The 24,318-nt window shown below is 40.1% G+C and overlaps 1 protein-coding gene across 3 annotated transcripts; it reads left to right on the top strand.

Annotated features, from left to right (window-relative positions):
* Nucleotides 1-960: 960 nt before the first annotated feature.
* On the top strand, nucleotides 961-23,826 carry LOC147314326 (immunoglobulin superfamily member 5-like). Of its 3 annotated transcripts, none has more exons than XM_086261173.1 (10): nucleotides 962-1,101; nucleotides 2,074-2,169; nucleotides 5,466-5,774; nucleotides 10,067-10,194; nucleotides 12,125-12,290; nucleotides 14,918-15,049; nucleotides 17,993-18,017; nucleotides 18,797-18,885; nucleotides 21,375-21,439; nucleotides 21,983-23,825. In XM_086261173.1, exons 2-10 carry the CDS (start codon nucleotides 2,121-2,123, stop codon nucleotides 22,091-22,093), a joined length of 1,074 nt encoding a protein of 357 aa, XP_086117299.1. In that variant the 5' UTR covers nucleotides 962-1,101; nucleotides 2,074-2,120; the 3' UTR covers nucleotides 22,094-23,825. The 3 variants fall into 3 exon arrangements, with proteins under 3 accessions (XP_086117301.1, XP_086117299.1, XP_086117300.1); XM_086261174.1 differs by lacking the exon at nucleotides 962-1,101 and adding an exon at nucleotides 1,111-1,215 and having other exon boundaries at nucleotides 21,983-23,826; XM_086261175.1 differs by lacking the exon at nucleotides 21,375-21,439 and having other exon boundaries at nucleotides 961-1,101; nucleotides 21,983-22,112.
* The last annotated feature ends 492 nt before the right edge of the window (nucleotides 23,827-24,318 follow it).

The following is a 24,318-nucleotide window of genomic DNA, read 5'->3' as shown; positions in this document are numbered from 1 at the left end:
AACCCCTCCACCACCGCCACAGCTACTTCTGCCAGAAATGCTGTCTAATCAATGCACTTTGTTGAACGAAGAGTGAGATGTGGCTGAGATGTTGGAAAAGAAAATAAAGTGGACTCGTAAAAACATTCTCAGTGGATCTTTATTTAAACTCTTTTGTTGGCATATTCAAAGAAGAATGGGCTATTGTGCATGTTGGGGAGTGTAGGGGTCAACAGGAAAACAAATGCCTTGTCCCATGAGATTTTCTTGTAGAGGTGGATGAGAACATGCAGTGTTATTTTTAGATAGATGATCAAAAAAGGGTCAGGCATGTGCAGTACAGGCTTTACAGGATAGGCATTATTACTATGCCCAGTATTCACCAACGTCTAATGTGTGCAGGAATGCCACAGATAAATTCTTTCAATGAATAACTACAGTGGGGGAAATAGTTACATGATCTCCTGCTGCATTTGTAAGATTGCTCACTTACAAAGAAAGGAAAAGTGTTTTATTATTATGTTTAATTTTAATGGAGAGACAGAATATCAACCAAAAGTTCAGAAAGGAAGCACATAGTACATAAAAGTTCAATAAATAAATTGATCTGCATGTTAGAGTGGGGGGCACTGTAATAACTAAAACTGTTAAAAAATTTAATACAGTAAAAATTACAGTATTTGCCTGACAACTGTCATGAAATGTGATAATTATGTAGAAGAAAAAAGAAGAAAATATTAATTACAGATGTGTTAGCTCTCTTGATCTGACCAAAAACAAAAGATTCCCGCTTTTGTAAAAAAAAGTGATGTATTCTGTCATCCATCAAACATCTACTGTGTTCCAATAAAAATACATCATCCTTTAAATTCAATAATTTGAAAAGGGAGGGACTCTGTAAGGCCCCTGGGATCTGAGGAATTACAATGGGCAATATTTGCAGTCTCTCCCACACTGTGTATTTACGCATGTGTGTGTGCAGCATGGGCCAAAGTTCCCACTGAATTTGGTAATATTTAACGGGACAGTTTGGTGTGACATGGCTGAGCACCACGCATGAAGTGGAATTAGAAAACATCGATGACATTGTTTGCTTCTCATACACAGAAACTCCAGATCAAGGTGAGTGAAATATTACACAGCTGGATTTTTGAAAATGCTGCTTTGGATCGTTTGAGAACGGAATGGTTAGGAGGCAAGTGCAGTTGATCGAGTAGCTCACACTGTACCTGAGGGGTAAGATGGTGTTTATTCTGAGCGTGTAGCGATCGCTGCACCTGTGTTAGAGAGAGCACAGAGCTTTATCACAGGTTTATTCAGACTTAATTTACAGTTTGTGTAACTCGAGTTGGCTCTGTTTGCATTGATGCCTTCAATTTAAATAAATTCCGAGTTCATTTTTTTAAAAAAGTGTAAATTCACAGGGTTTGAATCTAACAAACAGACATTTTGTCACAATTTTCTTTTCATCATTTTTTGTGTTGGAGTTCTAAAATTAACACAGAAAGTACAGACAGTGGAGGCAGATCAGAGCTTTAACAATAAGGAGGAATCTGGCAGAAAATTGAATGTATTTAATTTCTGACCTCCATATTTAACTGTGGAAGGTTCAGGCATTTCTAAGGTGCTGAAAGGAGTTAATAGAATTCGTATTAATGTTACTAATAATGCTGTCATGGTTTCCTTCTCTAAGAACCGTGGAGTTGTTCTGCCAAGCTATCTAGTAGAGAATCTGAGATATTTTTAAAGCGTGAAGAAAGTGTTTGTCCTGCTGCTGGCATGAGAGGAAAAGCCAAATGAGCCTCAAAGTTGTTCAACCTCTTAAAACAATGAATATATTTGCAAAATTTTGTACGTATCTATCAAGGAGGCATTAAAATATTCCCAACAGATGGCAACAGAAAGCTTTAGAAGTTGCATGATCATCATAATAATGAGGGTTAATATGCTGGGAACCATGAATAAATGATAAATGTTTTGATATTCCTCTGTGGTCAAAAATGAACTATCGTGATAGCCGTCATGGTTAAAAACATGCAATTATGATTGACCATTGCATCCATTAAGGGAATAACAGAATCACTGTTGTTTCAGGATCGTTCTGCTTTGAATAATGGACTGACTGGACTGACTGATCAGTCATGGACACCTTCCCACTGTTAGTGCTCCTACTGTCATGGAGGACTGAAGGTGAGAGTTCAGCTGAAAACAAGCACAGTTTGTTTGTCTGGGGATGTGACACAGAGACCAGTAATGTGCTCGAATTAACAACTTCATTCATTGGTGTGCTGTGCTTGTTAGCAGCATCCGTCAGATTAAAACCACAGACAATAATTAGAGGGCCTAATGATCTATCTTCACTTTGTAATTAATTTTCTTAAGAATGGCTGCCTGTCTAGTTAACAATTAGATGTACCCAGTGGTCAGGGGACTTCAGAGTCACTAGTTCATGGTCCCAACAGGAGGAAGCAGAAATTATGCTCATTAGTTTGACATTCTCTCATAACAATGAAAAGAAACTGCTCTATAGGCTGGCCTAGATATTTCTCAGACCTAATTTCCTAAATGGATGCATAATTCACAACTCGGCACACGGGCTGTAGAAGGTGCAGTTATCTCACCACAAACAAGTTATACATAACCCCGGGCACTGTGCCATAAACGTCACGTTTCGAGGTTCGCCATTAATATTAATTCCTATTTTCTTTTACCTCTCGGCTTCGGAAAGCCACAAAACATTCTGGAATTCAACTGTGTTTTTATTTGCATCCTTGTTTCTGTGTCTGGGTGATTTTTTTGTAGAAAGATGAAAAACGCGCCCTAACATTTGTTCATCTTGAATGTGTTCATCTATTTTTGTCCCACTTATCTCATCATTGTTGGTTTTTATATGTAGTTATTGTTAAAATGTGTTACTCCAGTGTTTTCTTATTGTGAGTCCCAATGGACCGGACCTCATTCCCTGACAAACAATGAAAGATTTTGGCTACATCTCTATTAGCATGAGACCCTCTTCTTTGGTGAATGCCCCAAACGTTTCTCACTGGTCCAATGATGTGTTAAATTGAGGTGAAAGCTCAATTATTTTTGGAGGGTAATGTCTGACTTTTGTAACTATCACACTGACAAAGAAACCATCCAAAACCCCTCTTCCTTTAACCATATCTTTTCAGTGTCCCTCTTTCTTCCTAACTCAGTGTATCTCTATTTTGTCCACTGTTTACATGTCGACATGTGAACTGTTAAACTTATTAATAAGAAGAATTTGCCAAAGTGACAAACAAAATCAGGGAGTTGTGTTGTCTCTTACTGTCTCGCACTCATTCTCTTTACATGTTGCATTTTTTAGCAATTTTATCTTCTTGAATCGGTACTTTATCATGGTGGAGGGGTTTGTGTGTCCCAGGGATCCCAGGGGCTATTTTATCAGGGGTCTTTTTCACCCTGGTAGTGTCTCCAATGGCAAATTGGTTCATGGGTGAGGGACCAGACAAAGAGTGATTCAAAAGACCCCTATGAGTGAAAAATCTAGGGAACAGTTCACCATGCCTGGGATAGGACTACTGAGGCCTACTGAGACTAATGATTGGGACATCGAACGTCAGCTCTCTGGTGGAGAAGGAGCCTGAGTTAGTGCGTGTGGTTGAGAAGTACCAGGTAGATATCGTCGGGCTCACCTTAATGCACAGCTTGGGCTCTGCAACTAGTCTCCTGGAGTTGCCCGTGGTGAGAGGCTGGGGTGGGTATTGTAGTATTCCCCTGGCTTGCTCTCACCTCCAGCTGAGGGACACTGGAGGTGAGAGCATTGAGTCCAAATGCACCATGTTCAGCACCTCAATTGCTGAAGATGCTGCGCTGAGCTGTGATCGCAAGGTGTTTGTTGCCTGTCAATCAGATGGTGGGGTGAAGGGAGCCATCAGGCTGAAGAAGTAGGCCAATCGTCTTGGCTGCCCTGTGTCACTGAAATGTTCATGATTTTTATGGACAGAATTTCTATGCGTAGCCAAGTAGCGGCAGGCTTCCACTTGGGCAGTCTCAGAATCTCCTCTGCTTTTTGCAGATGATGTGGTTCTGTTGGCTTCATCAGGTGGTGGAACTTCAGCAGTTCACAGCTGAGTGTGAAGGGGAGGGAATGAGAATCAGCAACTCCAAGTCTGGGGCCATCGTCCTCAACTCTAGGTCCGAGACGAGTTCCTGCCCCAAGTGGAAGAGTTTTAGTATCTCTGGATCTTGTTCATGAGTGAGGGGAGAAGGGAGCGGGCGATCGGCAGACGGATTGGTGCTGCGGCTGCAGTGATGCAGACACAGTACCGGTCCGTTGTGCTGAAGAGAGAGCTGAGCGTAAAAGCCAAGTTCTCGATTTACCCGTCGATCTACGTCCCTACCCTTACCTACTGTATGGTCATGAGCTTTGGGTAACGACCAAAAGAACAAGATCGCGGATAAATCAGAGCAGGCAAAGTTTTTGCCAATCTTTTATTGTCCAGTTTTTGTATGCCGATATGAATTGTAGCCTCAGTTTTCTGTTCTTAGCTAACATTTTGTCTTCTCCAGACCAATCTTTGTAAACCTAGAGATACTTGTGTGGGAAAGTCCCAGCTGATAATTAGCTTCTGAAATACCCAGACCAGCTTTTCTAACACCAACAACAATCCCACATTCAAGGTCCCTTAAAGCAACTTTCCTCCATATTTTGATGCTCAGTTTGAACTTCAACGGGTCATCTTGACCATGTCTGAATGTCTAAATGCTTTGAGATGCTGCTGGTAAGACATTACAGTTAATAAATCGAAAAGCATGAGTGTAAAAAAAACCACAACAATTTCTTTGAAATCATTGTGTAATTTTGAGTCACACTTGATTTTGTTCTTCAGACAACCTGAATGGACACATTTCTGGTTATTTTGTTTATTCTTTAATGTTTTAATGTCTTCATCTTGAACTTGTGTTTATCCCCTGAATATGAAATGAAAAAAGAAAAATATATTTTTTAGTTGACTAATTCATGACTCCATTTTAAATAATGAACTACCAGTGGGTGATCATGCTGTATGTGAACTCTGGTTTTGAAGCAGCCAATATGCATCAGGCAAAAAAAGTAAAGCGATTTCTTGGATTACATGATACACAGTGTGTGATGCTTTAGATATTTTGGCAGACAATTTTTCTTGCTCTTGGACTGAGTGAAGCTACTTGCTCCCCCATGAATTTAGCCCTTATGTTAAGCTATGCTACACGGCTGCTTGCTGTTTGAGTACGATAGATTTTCTCATGTAACTCTCAGCAAGACAGCCAGTAAGTTTGTTTCCCAAAATGTTCAAATATTTCTTTAAAAGTACTTCAGCAGTGGTAAGAAGTGATGCTCTGGAGAATTGTTTTGTTTGACTTATCTCAAAGATAATTTCAGACAGATTTCTAGATCAAACTTGATGTAAAATAAACAAATAAATTACAGACAATGTTTTGTTTATGCTGGTTTTTTGCAGTTGAAGCTCAAATAAAACTATTCCCAGAAAACCTGACGGTCCTGAGAGGGGAAAAGGCCAGATTTACCTGCACTCCTTCTAACAGCCAGTGGACTGCTATGATTTGGCTGCTGAATGGTGAGGTAGCACTCACTATCTCTAATAAACATGGTGTCCTGCAATCCCCCAACACGAATATGAGTCTGATGGCTGAAAAAAAGAACGACGGATGGATGCTTGTCCTGAATAACACAGAGAGACACGACCAGGGAGAAGTGACCTGTGATCTCCAGGGCGTTGATAGGAAAACAGCGAGGCTGTTTGTACAAGGTCTGTACATTCGTGTGTGTGCGTGCGTACGTTTGTCTGTGGGAGAGTTTATGTAGGTGCATTTATGGGTGCATGCATGCATCTTAGTGTATGTGTTACCTAGATTCACTGAAGCAAGATAGTAGCAAGGTAGGTTTTTTTTTTCCATTGCAGAGAATTTCAAAGGCTTTTGTGAAGCCATTTTCCCTCAAGGATACTCAGTTTCTTGTGAACTAGAGTCTGCAAGTACTCACACACACACACACACACACACACAAAGCAGATGGTGAAGGCTTTTAAAAACCTTTGCCTCAAACACAACAGCAAAAGAATTTTGCCTTCCAACTATCGCGCCTTAATTAAGACTCTTTTTTTGGTTTAGTTTGCTTTGAAATGGGAGACTGAAGATTGCACGTTTTCACTTTACCGTAAAAGCAGCTGAACAAGCGCCCAAGAGATCAATAGCAAGGGTGGGGAATCATTAGGGCCAACGTGGTGGAGTGAAGTTGCTCAGGCATGTTCGATGGTCTCTGCATTACTCTGTGTTAATGGCAGCGTGGGCGGTGTCGGGGATATGAACTGATTGGCCCCCAGACATAAATACAAGATGGAAACGCTTGGACACTCCATGCCAGTCAGAACAGGCAGCAGCAGCACAGGATTTACAGGCTGCAGCTACAACCAATCTCATTTCCTCTTCATCCCTCATTTACTGTATACTGTATGGCATAGCATACATCCACAGCATGGATGTATACCATGCCAGAGCGAGGCATGTTTGCTGAGAACTTTAGATTTAGGACAAGACAAGCATCGGTCATTTTTGTAGATCAAAAAACTATAGCAAAGATAGATCGAATGGATCACAAAACATCTTATGTGGTGTGCACAGAAAGCAGTTTTATTTCTGGGAATGATGATTAGATAAATTTAATGGATGGATGGATGATTATTTTCTAGCGAAATAACTATAAATTAAAGATCAAAATCAATCACAGTACTATCAAGCTGCTGAAAGGATCAAATCAATTAGGGTGACATTAACTTACATCACTAATGCACTTACTATCTTTTCATTTCCATTCCCTGCATTGTCTTTAACTGTTGCAATGCAGGGATCTAGTGAAGCACAATAAATATACATCCGAGTGATTAAATGTCTCTTTACACTGAATGGGAGTCAGTTAATTAAGAAAAGCTGAGACTTTTTAACTTGCAGGCTTCTTTTTGTTCCCATGGTAAGGAGGCAAAAGGCTTAGGAGGCCTGGGTGTGGTGATGACAGAGACGGTGTAAAGCTTGTGATTTTAACAGTAGTTCTGATACCCCAGAAAGCCGATTCTGTTCTTCTGGATGTTGCGTTTTCATTGGGAGAAACAGTTCATCACTCAGTGATACTGAGACTGGATGAGTGATGAAACATTTCTCCCGCTGAAAACGCAACGTCCAGAACAGAATCAACTGCGTGGTATTTCCTTACCTGGATGGTTAAGCATGCATCAAGGTAGTCCTGATGGAGTTGTCATTTTATTCGAAAAAAGTACTGCAGTATCATCCAAAATGTTTTCAAGTGGGATTTTCCTTTTACCATTTACCTTGGGAAAAATACATCTAGCAAGTTACTGTAATTTTTAGCCAGACCAATCACAAACATTTTAACGTCTACACAAATGGGCTATAAGGCTGGTTGCAGAAGGGGCTTTTTCCCCCCCTTTTAGATGAATGGAAGATTGCAGAGGATACTATATTTGTTCTCACCCCAGATTTAAACAAATATGTATTGTAAGGCCACAAATAGTGCAAACTATTTCAGTGACACAACCCAAATGTCAGTTTTCGAGAACCAGAGCACATGAGAGCTACAAATACTACCCAGTGAGTATTAACTTTAACAGTTGCTAGAGTCGCATCCTGGTGTTTAAAACAGAAGGTTCTTCTGTAATAATGCTGGTATTTTAAAGTTATTGTTAATCTCTGGTTTCGCTTGAGGTTTTTTTTCCTGTTTAAAAGCCGTTTTTCATTCCCACTGTCACCAAGTCATGGCTCATGGGGGGGTCTTCTGATTGTTGGTGGGTCCTCTGTATTATTGTAGGGTCTTTACCCTACAATAGAAAGCACATCGAGGATACTGATAATGTCATTTGGTACTTTATGAATAAAGTTATGTATTATTTAAAAGGCAACAAATTGTAGCTTCACATTTTATTTGAAATCTTTACATTCACTTTGATGGAATGGCCATATATGCACGGCGACCCAGTTCCCCAGGCAGCTAACAGTTGGACAGATGTCTTCTGGTTGTTGGAGTGTGATAGGATAATGAGTGTGTCTGACATGTCCAGTTTGTACCCTGCCTTTTGCCCAGTGATAGGATGGATCTTTTTATCCAAAATTCAAGCGTTTTGAAGTATTTGTTAGCTTGATGTGTTACCAGAAATTTGGATGTTGCTAAGTCTACAACCAGAGTTCAAATTGGCGACTGTTGTGATGGTCATGTTTGATTTGAGGTTTCAGTGGTCCCTCTGAGCTGCTGATGTCACAATTTTAGCTCACATGGAAGTAGCTTGCATCAAACAAAATGGCAACTCAGGGAATTCTTCAATACGTGCTTCAGTTTATTTGCGTCTAAAGTGCGTGCACTTGAACTGAGAGCACAGCTAAAAAAAAGAACTAACCCCCCCCAACATCTCTGCACAATGCGACAGGAAACGAAACCAATGACCCAATGCCTCCAATATATCATGGAGAGAGCCCCCATTGCTGCCAGTGCCACAAATCCCCACTGACATATGCAGCCATTAACAGCAGTGTGTGGTGAATCAGGCCCTCCAGTCTGGATGCAGAGGATCACTAGGGCCTGACATAACCTTTGAATTAATTGTGCACCCTGGCACGCCCAGTTAACAGTCAGCAACTCTGCATGTGATTTGTGTGCTGTGGTCTCAAAAGTACGGCTGGAAGAGAGACGCAGACTTACAGCGAAGCTGCTTGACTCTGTTCCCCCCCCCCCCCCCTTATCTTCCACTCTCAAATTGTCCCAAATGAAGATGATGCAAATATAACTACACCCTCTCCCTGCTCTTTCTGTGCTTAGTTCTTATGCTTGGTAAATCACAAATGCAGCGCATCTACGCAAACCCTTCACTCAAGCAACTTAGTGTGGTTGCATGCGCTGTTGACTACGAATGGGGACTGAAGTGAAGGCGAGGCTGTAGAAAAGGAGACATGATAAATCAGAGAAGATAGAAAATGCTTGTGGTAATTGGTCTGTAGAGGCGTAGCAGATATTCTCATTGGAGTAAGCTTATAAACACGCATAGAGTGTGTACTATTCATTTAAGACAAATTGCACAGGCACACTTCAAATCTGCGCGTAGACACATACAAATGATAAAAAGCTTCCTTTAGAACAGCAATTTAGTCTCCCGAGGATCCCTGCTGAAAAATCACTAAAATTACATTTAGCCGAGAGCCCCCTGCTTCACACTACCAGTCTCCCTACAGTGATTAACAAACCATATGAAACCTTATTTCAGGGATCACGTAGGGCGGGGCTTTGTGTGCCGATGCCTTTCTTTTTCTGTTCGGTTGTATCAATCAGCCACGATCGCCAGAAGCTGCTCATCAATCAGTACAAATGAGGCTGCTGGTTGCCTGCTAACCTTTAGTTGGCGGTGCTGAGATTGTGTAAAACCGGAACTCCACCATCAGAACGGGTGGTTCAAAGAACAGGAGTGCGTATGGTGCTCATGCCACCAAATCAGGCATCAAATAAATGCTCCTAGAGGAAGGGGACAGCCAATAATGTGTATAAAATATGTGAGGATTTGAACCTGAATCAACACAGACATGCCATTCGCTCAGACAAAGCACCCAAGTTCCTGCAATTATCTTTCTGTCTGTAGCAATTGTGTGTTGCCTCCACCACCTTTCATTCTGCCTGACAACAGACTTCACATATGAGATACTGTATCTCCCGGGGCTTTAAGTGGCTTATTTGGCTGGCAGGGAAGGAGATGAAGGGGAAAGAAAAGGAGAAGCATTCGTCAGGCAATTGAGAATTGGAGACATGTGATCAATCACCTGGGACGAATGAAATCCATCTTTTGTAAGTGAACAGCCCAGCTGAAGAGGTGATAGCAGAGACGCGTGCATCCAAACAGAAGGATTTCAGAGGAGACTGATGATGGCGCTGAAAGATTCCTACCCACTCACTTACATTTATACATAAGGACATCTACTAAACGTATGTGAAACAGAAATAAGGCAAAGAGTACATCATTCAGGTTTATGACTGACTGTTTTCTTATTTCAGAAAAGGGCAGTGTGAAAATCCTTGGGAATAACAGGTTGGCTTTTCAGCGAGATTCAGTCCTGTTTGAATGTGAAGCAGCAGGATGGTACCCTGAGCCTGTTCTGAAATGGGAGGTGAATAATAACAAGGTAAATACATAAAATCAATCAGACAAGATCATCACTATCTTTAACAAACACCGGAACTAAAACTTGTTTTTCTTACTATTCAGCCTGTAGTATATCCTGCTATGCCCTCAGGCAGTGCAGCCAGTATATCTGGTACTATAAAGGGACTGTTAAGTACTTTATTCTATTTCTTGAGTAATAAAATCGTAGCTACTACATTAACCCTCTGAGGTCTACGTTATCATTGGTGATGACCGTAACCAGAACTCCAGGCAATCAGAAGGAACAAAGGAAATAAAAAATATTGCCATTTTCCCCCAAAAAGTCTGTTTTGGCTGTCTCTAAAATATAAAGACTTAAATTCAGGTAGGTTTATGTAGTTAACATCACAAACACATAGTGCCTCAAATGTAGAATTTCAAAAGGGGCAAATTAAATCAAAGAAACTCATCAGATTAGATTTCTTCTGTAAAATCCTTTGCACTCAGTGACTTCCTGAAATGTTTGACCCATAAATATCTGCATACCTTGTGCATGAGACCAGATAATGGACTCAATCAGGGATATTCCCCTCTTTCACCTTAAAGAGCTCTACAGCGTGTCTTTAGGAAGTGCTGACTGATGAAATGTTGTGCAGTGAGTTCTGATGCATTTGGCTGAACCCGACAACACAAATGCTGCGAGATACATCTGCCCTCATCCTGTTGCTTTTGTCTGCAGTGAATAAATCAATAAATGCCAAGCCACAACACAGCCATCCCTGTGTTCGACTGATCAGACACTATGTGATTACATTTTCTAGTCTATAAAAGGAATCACGCTCCTTGGCCTACCAGGTTATTTGTCATTTTCTAGTTCTTCAACTGATGATTCTTGCAAACCAAACTTACTGACTGAGATCTGAATTCCAGCTTACGGATCCTCTGACTTTCCAGTGGAAAGACGCGCATGCTCTGAATGAACAGAAATGTGGGAACAATGAGGAGGACTTCTTGAATTTTCAATTTATTTACCCCTGTGTTTCCTGTATGCTGTTGTCAAGTTGTTTATATTCTGTCATTTTGATAGTTGTTTGTCTCTGGTGCTGACGTCCCCATGTCTTGTTGTCTGATTTAGTTTCAGCTGTGTCTCACTCTGCCCCATTCACCCCTCTGTGTATTTATAGTCTCTGTCTCCCTTTTTCTGACCACCTTTACTCCTAGCCTTGTTGTGCTTCTTTGGATTTAGCAGTTTCTTTTCTGTTTTAGAGTTTTATGGACTTATACTCCAGCTGAATAAAGGTTGTTTTTATTTTTTGTCAAGTTCTGCCTTTGAAGTTCACATTTAGGTCCTTTTCTACACAACATGTCACTGTAAGAGGCCAGAGGCTTTGGCAATGAGTATAACAGCAGTATATCTGGAAAAGAAAATGGCCTGGAATGAAGTGTTGTGGGATAATAAATGAATAACAATGTGGGAAATGTAAAATGTGAGCATGCAATAGCATTTTACACACTTGGTGTAGTAAAATGTGGCCTCGAAATCTATATCTTTATTTTCTATACATGAGCACTCAGCAAGGCCAAGGTCAAATGCTTAGCCAATATAGGTTTCCATGTCCCGATCTGAATCTGAAACCCAACATCTGAAAAAACATAAATCCAAAAAGACAGACAAACTAAACTAATTACACACTCCCTCCATTGAGGGAGGGAATGAGACAGTGCAGTTGCCTCCTCTGATGACAAATCTCAGACACACTGGTCACCTTCCAACTGCTCAGTTTCTCCAATTTCTTCTGAAGTGGGCACAAATCTGTCTGTACAGCACACATTCACTGGTGAAATGTCCCTTAAAACAGGTTATATTCAGGGTGCTTACTGAACAAACAAGACTGTAAACATTAAAATTAATAAGCATGTTAAACTATAAATAATAATGGTCCTCTCTGTCTTGGGGGAACGGTGCGGAGGTGAGTCCAAGTGAATACAACATCAGCAGTGGAGAGTCGAAGGAGAGCCTCTTCACCTTGACCAGCAAGCTCAGTGTGCTGGCAGCAAAAAGTTCTCACGTGGACTGTCTGGCCTCTGTTTCTGCCCTCCCCCAACCACTGAAGAGCACAATCAGTCTAAAAGTGGGTGAGTTACATTAAATAACACACACACACACACACACACACACACACACACACACACACACACACACACACACACACACACACCCACCCACCCACCACATATTCTGAAAATATTCTGTTTTTTTTTTCATCTGAGATTGTTGAGTTTAGACATTTAAAATATTAATTCCACTCTTCCAGTGATGTAAAGAATATGAGCTTTCAATATCCATTCATGTGTTCTAGCTCTAAATTTTCTTTTGCTATTAGACATGTTTCTCTTATGTACATTTTCAAGCCTTTCAGCTAGTTTCCAGATTCTTCTGTGTGAATTTCAGTTCTGCACTTTGGCTGTCAGGTGAATGATTTGGCGTATTTCAGCCCATTAAACAAGTTTTTTTTGTTTTCAGCAATTATAAAAATTCAACTCAAACCATTCACACTGCATTTTCTACAGGAAACGCATTCTCTAGTTTTATATACCGGTTTCAGTCACTGTTGTTGATATGTTAACAGTTAGAATAAGTTCAAATTCTCTTAAAAATAATAACATCAATATGTTATGTTAAGAACACTTACTGGACTTGTGGAAGTATTTGGAGAACCGTGAGGGGCCCTTACAAACATTTGACAGAAACAAATCTTTAATCATAGATGGAGACTTATGCAAAAATATTAATGAGGTTTTAAAATTTGACTTCTGTCATGGTGTGCTGTGGCAGGCAGGTTGTAGGACCCAAACACACATGACTCGTACGCGGAACGAAACTTAAAGCGGCAGCTTTTATTGCTGGAAAAACTTTTCATAAGAAAAACGCAGAGTAGTTTGGGCCCGAAAGCAGGATTCATCACGTCATTGCTTAAAGACCGGATAGTCTGATGCTGATTTAAGAATGTATAATTCTAGAAGGGTCAAACTTAGCATCAGAAAAGAAAAGGTGATTGAAGTGACTTTGAACGTGGCATGGCTGCGGGTGCAAAATGGTTTGATCTGAGTATTTCAGAAACTGCTGATCTACTGGGTGGGAATTTCCCACACGAGCATCTCTGGAGGTGAAGGACAAAAGAAGAAGTAGCAAGCCTGAAAAAACACATCTAAGAGAGTCTTTACTGGACTGTGTGCACAAACAGAAAATACAGATTTTCAGCCTGGTAACCTCACTTACCTTTTTACGCCTTAACCTGCATAATTTGTGTCAACTGCATTAATGTATTTGTAAGTTAAAAGTTTCATTTACTTGTAGTAGGATGTAATCATGTAAGTGCTGTGGTATCTTACTTCTCAGTTACTACCTTTAGGTGACACTGAATGTCTATGAGCGGCAACGTTCAGTATTTGTCATTTTTCAGTGACCTCTATCTCTGTGTTTGATCATCAGTCTGCAAAGGCAGTGTGTTTTTTTGTACTATGATAATTTTCCATCTGTACTCTGCATACTGCAACAGAGCACTGATTCTTCCTGCCATTTCACATCTACTGTGTTTAGAGTGCAATATAAGAGTTTGCATTTATATTATGTTCCATAGCTTTTTGGAGACTTTTATGTTGTTAGGCAGGATGTTAGGCAGGATCATGGCATAACATTGAATTTTAGGTGTTAAAAATACAAAGTGACTGCTTTTCATTTAATCAAATAAATAAACATTCTGATGAAGAGCCACTAAGGACGTTCTTGGAGTAACTCTCAGCAATAATTTGTACATGAAATAGTTAGTAGACATGTTATTAACCCTATCAAAAAATCTTTAGTTCTATTCGGGTACAAAGCCATAATTTAGGCTACAGGAAACAGTTTTATTCAAATACAGTTTATTGTCAAAATGTTCAGTGACTGCACTTTTACAACTTAGCTATTATAAAGTGACCACAAACATTTTAGAGCCAATTCATAGTGTTTAATTGCTTGTGTGCTTGAATGTATTAATGCCTCTGTGTTTAGTCTGTATAGTTTATCTTGCCACTAAAACACATTAAATAATTGAATAAAAACTCACAAATTACTTAAAGATTCAAAACAATTTTACCTGTTCACTTGATGCCAGTTCGGCTCTTTCTCTGCATGTCACTCATTCGCTGATACAAACACACACACGCACACATGCACACATGCACAGTGAGAGTTGTCTGTCAAGCCTCTTTTTGTTCTGTCTTGCTTTCGTTCTCTTTACATGTCTTTTTGTTTCTTTTTTTAATCTTTCACTCATTGTGTTCCTCACTTTGTTCTCCATGTTTTTTTTTTATATCTGTCCCCTTCTCTCTATTGGGAAGCATGTGAATCATCACTGAGCGATATTTTAGATGTGGAGAGCGGTACAGAAAAAGGGCTGCCAAGTCAGTGCTGGATGAGTCTGCATCACAGGGTGCTGATGTTACAAACCTCTCTCCGAGGCCCAAATCTTAAAAATACAAACGCATTTAGAATCTTAGCATTTTCAATTTGTTCTCGCTGTTGCAACAATTTCTTCACTCAGAGCAGCTTCCCTCTGCACACACCCTCATGACTGTACTACAAATTAAACCAGGAAATTAAACAGTTTTCTATCCACCAAGTCTGCAAATCTGCAGATGAGCTGCAATGTGAAAAAGCAGACAAAACAGAAACACTGCTTTCGTTTTCTTTACTAAACAATGTGACCTTCTCTCCTCAGTCGCCGAGGTGTTGGAGGAAGGAGGCTACTGCACAGTCCCGCTGGCGATAACTGCCTCCCTCTCTGGTTTTCTGGTGCTCCTCCTGCTCTGCATCTGCACTGTCCTCTGCTACAGACAAAGGAGACAAGCAAGTAGGCACTTTACCTTAAACTGCTGTCCGTGAACATACATCACACTTTTCCAGCACAGAAACTGTGAGTAAAGTATAATGAAGAAGACGGGTGGATGCATGCTGTGACTCGGCACTGCCCCATGGTGGCCTTCAACAAGGGTACACAGTATTCTTTCTGACAAAAGCAGAACATTTGTTCTCAGCAGAAAGGAAACAGCAGCAGGAAAGGTTATAGAAGTGTGTGTGCATGGCTGCAGAGTGGGAAGACTAAGTGTGATTTTAGTTGGATTAGTGTAGGTAGTAGGTAGGTAGTATTTCTTATAAGAACATCCCTTACACAGTGAAGCGTTCTTACATTTATATCAGCAGAATCGCCAACTATTCAGGTACATGTCTGCACACATAAACAAAGGGACTCGCACAGTAACACACAGCCACGAAATGTCATTGGGATATTTATTTGCTTAGAGAATTCCTGGAAACACAGAAAACAGCCAACCTAAAGGCTAAGTCTGCAGCTGTGGTCAGAAATTAACATACAGTACACTCATTATGGGCATGAATGTCATGGTACTTTGGGGCCTTTAATGACTTCTTTGAACTGTTGTTTTTCCAGAGTACAATGACTGTGCTGCATACATCTATAAAGACTTTTAAAAACACGATTTTTACAAGTGTACATAAACCCCCACTAATATTTATTTAACATCCCTTAGCTATCAACATGCTTTTGGCATAATTCAGGCTGAATATTTGACTCTTCTCTTGGCAAAACTGGTGGATTGGTGGAGTTTATTTAAATTTGGCAACCCCCCCCCCAAAAAAAAACAAACAAAAAAAAACAAACTAGCTTTTAAGCATTGTACACAAATTTTCAAGGGGGTTGATGTCAGGACTTTGGGAAGCTAATTCCAGAAGCTTAATGTTAGTCTGCTTCATCTATTCCAAAACCAGTTCTGATGCGTTTGGCATCATTTTCCTGCATAACACAAAACTGTGTTAAAGTTTCACCTGTTTAGCTGTTAATTCAAAGTGAAGCTAAGTAAGTCCTGCTCTTTCATTATTCCATTCACTGTGCAATGTACCAGTACCACTGGCAGCAAAACAGCCCTCGAACATGATGCTACCACCATGCTTGACACTTGGTACAGTATTCTTAGGTTTGAAAGCCTCACCTTTACTGCTCCAAACTTACCTCTTGTTATTGTAGCCAAATAACTCAGTCTTTGCCTTGTCTGATCATAAAACTTGTCTTATTCATGTGGAAAGGTGCAAATTTCAGGCAGGTTTGAAGGTGCTGATTTTGGGCTTCTTTCTTGGCCAGCACCCTCTCAGTCCATGGTGATGTTAAACTTGCTTCGCTGTGGACAGTGTTACTGGTTTTCCAGCAGTTTCCAGTTCATGACAGGCTTAAGCCTTGTGGTTGTTCCTGAACATCCTAACACATTTCCTCTCATCTGAGGGTGACAGCTTGGGTCTACTTCCAGACTTCACCAACATGGTGACACAGCTTAAAAATCTTTACCTCGAGTTGTTTAAACTGATGATCTTGGAGTCTTCAGTGTTCAACAATGGATCTCAGAGATCTTCCCAAAAGCATCGAGCATTGGTCAGTCTGCTGCATGCTATTAAAAGAAACTACCAGATGTGCTCAAATTGATTACTGACAAGAGGTCTTGTCAAGCTTAAAGACATTGCAAAACCTTCAGCACCACTTATTAAAAGGGAATGTATTTATATATTTGAGCCTGTATGTATACTTTGGCTCTGTGTGGATTATAGAAAATCGTGTTATTTAATGTCATTAAATATTTATTTTGTACAATCACTCTATCTTGGAAAAAGAACAATTCAAAGAATTCATTAAATGTTACATCTTCTATGTTTGATTCTCAGGTTATTGTAGGCAAACTGGATAAAATGTGCTTTTTAGGTGGATTTTCTACTTTTGAATAGAGACACCTTTTTATGTGTTAAGCTATTCTGACTGACTGTGCTCTTTGTTTCATATTTACTGTACAAACAAGAAAGGTTTATCAATCTAATCACACAACTCTTAAGGAAAAAACTCACCAAGCATACAGTAATTAAAGACTACAGATAACAAAGGCCATCTCCGAGGGGAAGCTCACTCTAGGAGGCAGAAGAGGTCTGTTTGTGTGCGATAAGAAAAAAGTGGCCCTGAGTCACACATTTTAAGTCAGTGTAATCCCTGTGACTGATTCTGGACCACTGCAAATCGTGGCCATGGTTTGGAGCCAGGGGATTATTATAAAGCAGGTGTGACCTTTCTCTTTTGGCAGTTGATTCAGTACCTGAAACGTCTGATACCTCCTCCGTCATTGTCCTTGCTCCATTCTTTGAAACATCCTTGAGTTAATTCATAAGGGTGCTTCTAATGTTACGGGATGTGGCATGCTTTCGAGTTGCTGAGCTCTTCTCTGAGTAATCCACCTCAGTAGGGACTAATGTATGCTTTGGAATTATGGGGGAGAAATGTAAGGGATCTAGCTCTCAAAGACGTTGGCCAGCGTGACAGCAGGGATTTAAAATATAATGACAAAGACTGGTTCTCTGCCTATAAAGGGAAAGTGAAGCATTTATATCTCTCCCGAGGCAAGTGCCATCTGTACCATTGTTACGCTGGTGTTGTTCTCGCCATGGCCAGGAGGACCTTTGGCAAAGGAAACCATGAAGCCATGTTACAAAACTCATTAGCTCCAGCTTTCAGTGCTAAATTGTAGACTGGCTGGAGGCTGTGATATTAGTGCAGAACCCAAACTAATAAACAGCAGGACATTTACAGCTTTCATATTGATGTAGATGCAATGAGCAAGCATAATGTTTCTGTGGTCAATGCAGTGAGAATAATAAAGTTAGCAGCTGATAGCTCATTACAGTAAACTCGATGCCTCTCTCTCTCTCTCTCTCTCTCTCTCTCTCTCTCTTTTTTGCTTTTCAGAAACAAGCCCGCAGGAGGTACTAAGGTGAGATTTAAGAGCTCTTTTGTTATATACAGAGATTTCTAACCCTTAGATCTACTGTGGGACTTTTTTGTGGAGGAAGCAGCTTCTGTAATCAGAGACCTACAGCACAGTCCTGGGTGCACTGAGCTCCATTTATATTTTAAGATAAGATAAGATAAGATAAGATAACCTTTATTAGTCCCACACGTGGGAAATTTGTTTTGTCACAGCAGGAAGTGGACAGTGCAAAAGTTATGACGCAAAAATTAGAATACAATAAGAATAAATACAGTACACAGCTGTACAGAATAGAATAAAATAATATACTATATACAGTAGAATAAAATAGAATAAAAATATACAATAAGATAAAAATAGAATACGAATGCTATTTTACATTAGCTGTTAAGAATTCATGCAGCTTATTTCTGGGAATGAAGAGGTTTTCATTGATTATCATTATAAAAGAAAATTGAAGGCACAAATTTGAAATTCCACCTTTAAAAAGTAATTATTTTGGTAGTAATTTAACATGATTCGGACTGTCATTAGCTCTTTTAGGAAGCTAACTTATTCAACATTTGTTTTCCATATAGCTGAAATACACATTCAGAGTTGAGTACTTCAGTCTGATAGTAAAATAAAGTGAAGAATGATGTCCAAGTACTTTATAATGAAAACAGCACAGAGGCCTGTAATATACTGCAGCTTAGCTGGGAGAAGAAAATTGTCTTTTCACAACAGCCTCTGATGATGTGACTCTGCCATACCTCCGCTAATCGTTATCATTTCTATTGCAGGTTTGACCAATCGGTGTTTAGTAGAAGCGTCGATGCTGATGCGCCGGAAGGGAAAGTTAACCTGGGATACTCTAGTGAGAGCCCCACAGGTGAGAGTGACCAGCAGGTCGTTACCATTTGGATATGTTTACAGTCGCACTGATCTAAACGACTTCAGTGTTTGTGTTGCCTTCCGGAGATGTTTCAGCGTAATGTGCTGTGTTCAGTGATCAATTTCTGCATTGACCTTTCCCGGTAAATTACAGCACTGGCGCCTGAGCAGGTTTCATTTTCACATAATAGACGTTTTGAAACGTGCGTGACTAATTCAAAATAAATCTATAATATGATAAAGTTTTTAATTTCTTCTGTCAAAGTCAGATTATGATCACTTAGCAGTGCAGTTTTATTGCAGAGTGATTTGGCTGCTTTGGCTTTTTCCACAATAACAATGTAGCTTTTCATGTTTGCTGTACAGAATTACAAAATGTAGGTAACATTAGAATTTGTGAGCCATGTGGGGAGTAAGCCAGTAGAAAAAGATATTCATGCAGAATTCAAAAGCACAGCTGCATGGTTTGCAAAATGATCATGTGTAATGTAAGTTACACATGATTTGTGGTGGAAGAGGAAGAAAAACAAGATAAATCAATCACACTGGCTTTTTACAATAGACCGTTAAAACAAACAAACAAAAAAATCAAAGGTTTTGCTCCCCGGGGAAAAAAAGGATCTGGCTCTGGTCTTAAAATTAGGTCAAAGCAACCTCAGATGACCTATAAAACATGACATTTACATGATGTCATTATTTATTTAACAATAAAACAATAGCAGTGCATGAAATACTAAGTAGACCCCATTATTTGCTAAAGATATCAGCACAAACACCTCAAACTAACTGTTGAGCATGATGGTGGAGTGGTGATGATTTGGGTTTGTTTTGCAGCTGCAGGACCCGGGCGCTTTGCAGTTAATGAATAAACCATGAACTCCTAGCTTGTATAAACAAGTTTAGCAGCAAAAACAAAAACTTATCTTTTCCTCTGTGACCTTATCAGTGTTTCACGCTGTGGAAGAATTTTGTCCCACTCTTCTGTACAACAGTGCTTCCTGATAGGTTCGTAGCTTGAACCCATCCGCTGGAACGTTGAAGACAATATAATTACACTGCAAAGCAAGACACAAGTAGGCAAGGTTCTTCATGTTTACTCATGCATGAGGGAGATCTGGCTGGAGCCAAGCGTCGTCCCACCACCTGACCTCCATCAGACTCTCAGCCAGGCTCCCCATAGCACTCCTTTTATTGTGGTTACATGAATATGCATAGGGTCATTAACATATAGCATCTTACATAGGTATACATGTGAACAAAGAATACTCTGTGTGTGTGTGTGTGTGTGTGTGTGTGTGTGTGTGTGTGTGTGTGTGTGTGTGTGTGGGGTCAGAGTGTGACCCCATAAACGACTTCCTTAACCTGCTGGTCTGGAAAATCCAACAGTTCATCTAAACAAAAAGCACTTAGACTAGAACAGACGTAGCTACGTTAATCCTACCATAAAACAATAAGAGAAGGTACGACCTCTCTCGTGCTCCCAGGATGTGGGTGTGCATTCTAGTGTGGAATACACACCAAGCCTTTGCAGCCTGTTAAAGATCACAGTCCTATCACTACACAATTGATTATACACCTCTAAGCATATATGGTTAAATATTTCTAAGCATAAATGACAATCAACAATACAAAACCTAACACTTCTGTTCATTGAGGTTTGTGTCCCACCGTGACATTTCAATCACTGAGATTTGGACTTTGACTGCAACAGTTGTAATCACTGTCCTATTGATGAGTCAATAATGGCCAAGCTTTAGATGTCGGACAGATGGCCTCACATATGAGTCTAGAATACTTTCATGGTTGACTCGATGACCAGAGGATGCCCAGCTCCTGTTGCTGCAAAAAGCCAATTTACCCACCCTCCACCACTATGCTCAACAGTTGGAATCAGGTGTTTGTGCTGATATGCTGTGTTTCATGGCATTATGCTTGTTCTGTATATATTTTTTTCAGTTGCTTCCTTTAGAAGATCGTCTCCCTCGCTCCCATCCCTACTATGCTCTTCTGTCACACTAACCCTCTACATGTCCTCCTTCACTGCATCCATGAATCTTCTCTGTGATCTTCTACTTGTCCTGCCTTCTACATTTGCTAGGCAGGAATAAAGCTTTAGAATATAAGTACTTTTTTTTTTTTTACCATGACTTTACATAAATACACATAAATTACAAATAAGTCTTTGGGTATGTAAGGTATTTGAAAATAGCTTAACGCGTGTTTCTTAAAATGTCAATTAGGTTTTAACCCCTTAATAATTCATAACTACAGTAGGTGGCTCCAGTGCATCTTCAGGCAACCATAATTTGTCATATCTGGGTGTAAAACACCACGATTGTGTGCTACCCATTCCAAACCTCTGAGCCATTAAACCTCCTAAATCCTGCTCTCTCCTACTGAGGTCTCCTTCAGGTCCGAAGTATGCTGTTGCCGCTTGAAGGAGCTGTTAGGTTAGATGAAGCTAAAAAGCTGTTTTTCACTCTGCAGATGCAGTTAACAGTGAGCTATTCTGGGAAACTCGTAGACAGATGGACTTTGTCAGCTTTCGCAAGGTAAGATAGAAACAGAGAAGGTGGGAGGGATAGGAGTCAGAGAAACAGAGATGAACTGGAGCTGAATAATTCGGCCAGTCATTCTGCAGCTGGACGTCATGTCACATCCTTCCCTGTTACAAAGAGCATAAGGGAAATGCACTCTTGCACCTCTGCTGGCCTCCCATCATGCAGATTAATCTCAACAGATTACTGCATTAACCAGTAATAATGACACTATTTTTAGTTAACAGGACATCTGTCATCACCCTCATTGTCATAATGTATCATAAATGATGATCTACAGATGTATAGACCAGACCCTTCAAATGTATCCTCCAGCTTGGTCTTGTCAATACTGTAATTGCACCTCAGAAGACTTGCAAGTTGTCTTGCTGTTTATATCTCTCCTGTTGGTCATTAATGAATGACTGGTTCCTATTAGTTTAAGGCAGTAGTTTTCTTCTTGGTGTTTTCACATCACAGGTACCTGTTGTTCTTCTACTCTGCTCAAAAATGTTGTAGTTTTGTTCAGTAAAACCTAAACTTTGACGGTTTCATCAGGTCCCTGATGTCGTGTCCTCCAGCAGCTTTTCTACACAAAGTGAGAGCCAGGCCAACATGTGTCCCCCAGAGGATGACTGCAAGAATGTCCGGAGAATCACCACTGTTTGAATATTAATGTTATGTTTTGTTTGCATGACTTTTGTATAAGTATTCACATTTTTTATAAAGCCACAAGCTAAGGATATATGTTTTTGAACTACAAGTATCTAACACAATCATTTAGCAAAAAAGAAAAATCACTCTCTGGACACTTCATTAGTTACTCCTAGAGTGAGAACGATGTGTCATCCTGCTGGAAGAAAAAGATGGGTACACTGTGGTCATAAAGGGTTTGACATGGTCCGTAACAATACTCACGTAGGCTGTGGTGTTTACCAAGGGGCCCAGAATGAGCCAAGAAAATATTCCCCACAAGTGGCACCTGGTGTGGGTTTCTGCTGCTGTAGCCCGTCTGCTTCAAGGTTTGACATATTGTGTATTCTGAGATTCTCTTCTGCATACCTTATTTGTAACCAGTGGTTATTTGACTTATTGTTGCTCACTGAATATTTTCTTTTTCAGACCATTCAAACTAAGCCCTAAAGGTGGTTGTGTGAGTAAATCCCAGTAGCAGCCGTTTCTGAAATACTCAGAGCAACCCGTCCGGTTCAGAGTCACTTAAATCACCTTTCATACCCAATCTGATGCTCGGTTTGAAGTTCAGGGGGCTGTCAACCATGTCAACATGCCTAAATAAAGTGCTGCCATGTGATTGGCTAATTATATATTTGCATTAATAAGCAGTTAGACACGTAAACCTAATGAAGTGGCCAGCGAATGTACGCTGTGATGACTTTTCTCATTTAATTTTAATGAAACCATGATATCTCAACAACACATTGTATATTTTAAATTTTTTTTCAATAAACTGTATTATTGCATATGAAAAGATTTTTGGCCGATCACTGAATCCTTGAATTTACAGTCATAGTAATTTGAACCAGCATGCCGGATAACCCACAGTAAACATTTTTATACAGAGTAATGAGCATTAAAAAGAAACTTCATCTGGCAGCGTTGCTATGGAGAAATCAAATGGACCCTTTGAAACAGCTGCTCGGATGCTCAGACAGATTTTAAGCAACTTAAAAGGCATTAGAGTCAAAGTTTAACCAGGATATCAGTCTGCAAAAGCTGGTGGATGCTTGATTTTATACAAGGTTTAAAGTGATGCTGTGAACACAGTCATGAAAAGGAAACGGCAGTAAAGTGCAGTGCAAGTGCTGACTGGGGCTGTAAAGAGAAAAATACCAATGGTGAGATTCTTTAGTACTACATGGGTGATATAACATTTGCATTCTATAACAATAAAAGACGGAGGGGAGGAGAATGCAGAGGTGTATGAATCTGCCAAACACTTTGCAGAGTGTCTGGCAGTTTAATTGTCCTGCTGAAACTCATGTGTTGTTTTCCACATTTCAGAAACCATATATACAGTAAATAAAATGGTCTTGATTCAATCATTCACCATATGAAGCCGTGATCATATAAAATAATGTTATTATATATGACATAAAATCTGCCCCAATCAAAAGTAAGGCTTTTCTAAAGTATTTATGCACCATTTGTCACCTCTCACAATTGCAAAGGCCTTGAAAGGAACACGGAAGCATGAAATCAGCAGCTTATGTTTTGTCGAATGAGAAATGCTTTTTCATTACACCGAAGGCCAATACGTTCTGTCAAGACCTCTAAGCTTTAGATTTGATTTATCTCTGCTGGCAACCTTGATTAGCTGAATATGAGTGCTAGTGCAAAGAAACGGAGAGAGAGAATGGGATGCCGGCTAAATCCCTGCAAATGCAAATGCCGCTGAAAACAAATACAGTCATTTGCAACACGCTTGAATCGCTTCCTGTAATAATAAAGAACGTACAGTGGCACAAAGGAGAATGTGTTTTATTTTTTCAACAGATTCATTCTGTCAGAAGAAAATGGGGGCTATGCATGTACAGTATATCTGTAACAGACGCACAGAAGTTGGCATTTCGCGGAAGTCTCGCCTTGAAATGTCAGTTATGTAGTGACAGCATGCATGCTTGCATTATTGAAAGAAGCATGCTGACATAGTTCTCTGCTATTCGTTATCACCAGATGGCTGACACAGATCCTCACTTTCGAAATCACATCTCGCTAGTGAATGTGAAGAAAGTGTTTGTCCTCCCTCTCTCCTGCTATGCTTTCATCATTTCTGCCTTCTGTTTTCTCGCACCGATCGCCCGGAATTGAAGCGACAGGCTATTAAATAAATTAGGTTTCCTTCAGCAGGCTTGACAAAGGCAGCGGCAAAATGA

This window comes from Aulonocara sp. 'chitande type north' Nkhata Bay, linkage group LG14, assembly GCF_057382095.1.
Source record: "Aulonocara sp. 'chitande type north' Nkhata Bay isolate Kocher_YH1m ecotype deep benthic linkage group LG14, A_spYH_male_GT1.1, whole genome shotgun sequence".
Classification (NCBI taxonomy): domain Eukaryota; kingdom Metazoa; phylum Chordata; class Actinopteri; order Cichliformes; family Cichlidae; genus Aulonocara; species Aulonocara sp. 'chitande type north' Nkhata Bay.
Note: the sequence above shows the minus strand (reverse complement) of the source record. Positions and strands in the feature narration are given on the sequence as shown.

Bases quoted from the DNA above. Each gene is read 5' to 3' on its own strand.
- LOC147314326 (XM_086261174.1), top strand. From the start codon at position 2,121: ATGGACACCTTCCCACTGTTAGTGCTCCTACTGTCATGGAGGACTGAA. The intron at 2,170-5,465 runs GTGAGAGTTCAG...GGTTTTTTGCAG, and splicing joins ACTGTCATGGAGGACTGAAG to TTGAAGCTCAAATAAAACTA. The intron at 21,440-21,982 runs GTAAGATAGAAA...CGGTTTCATCAG, and splicing joins ACTTTGTCAGCTTTCGCAAG to GTCCCTGATGTCGTGTCCTC.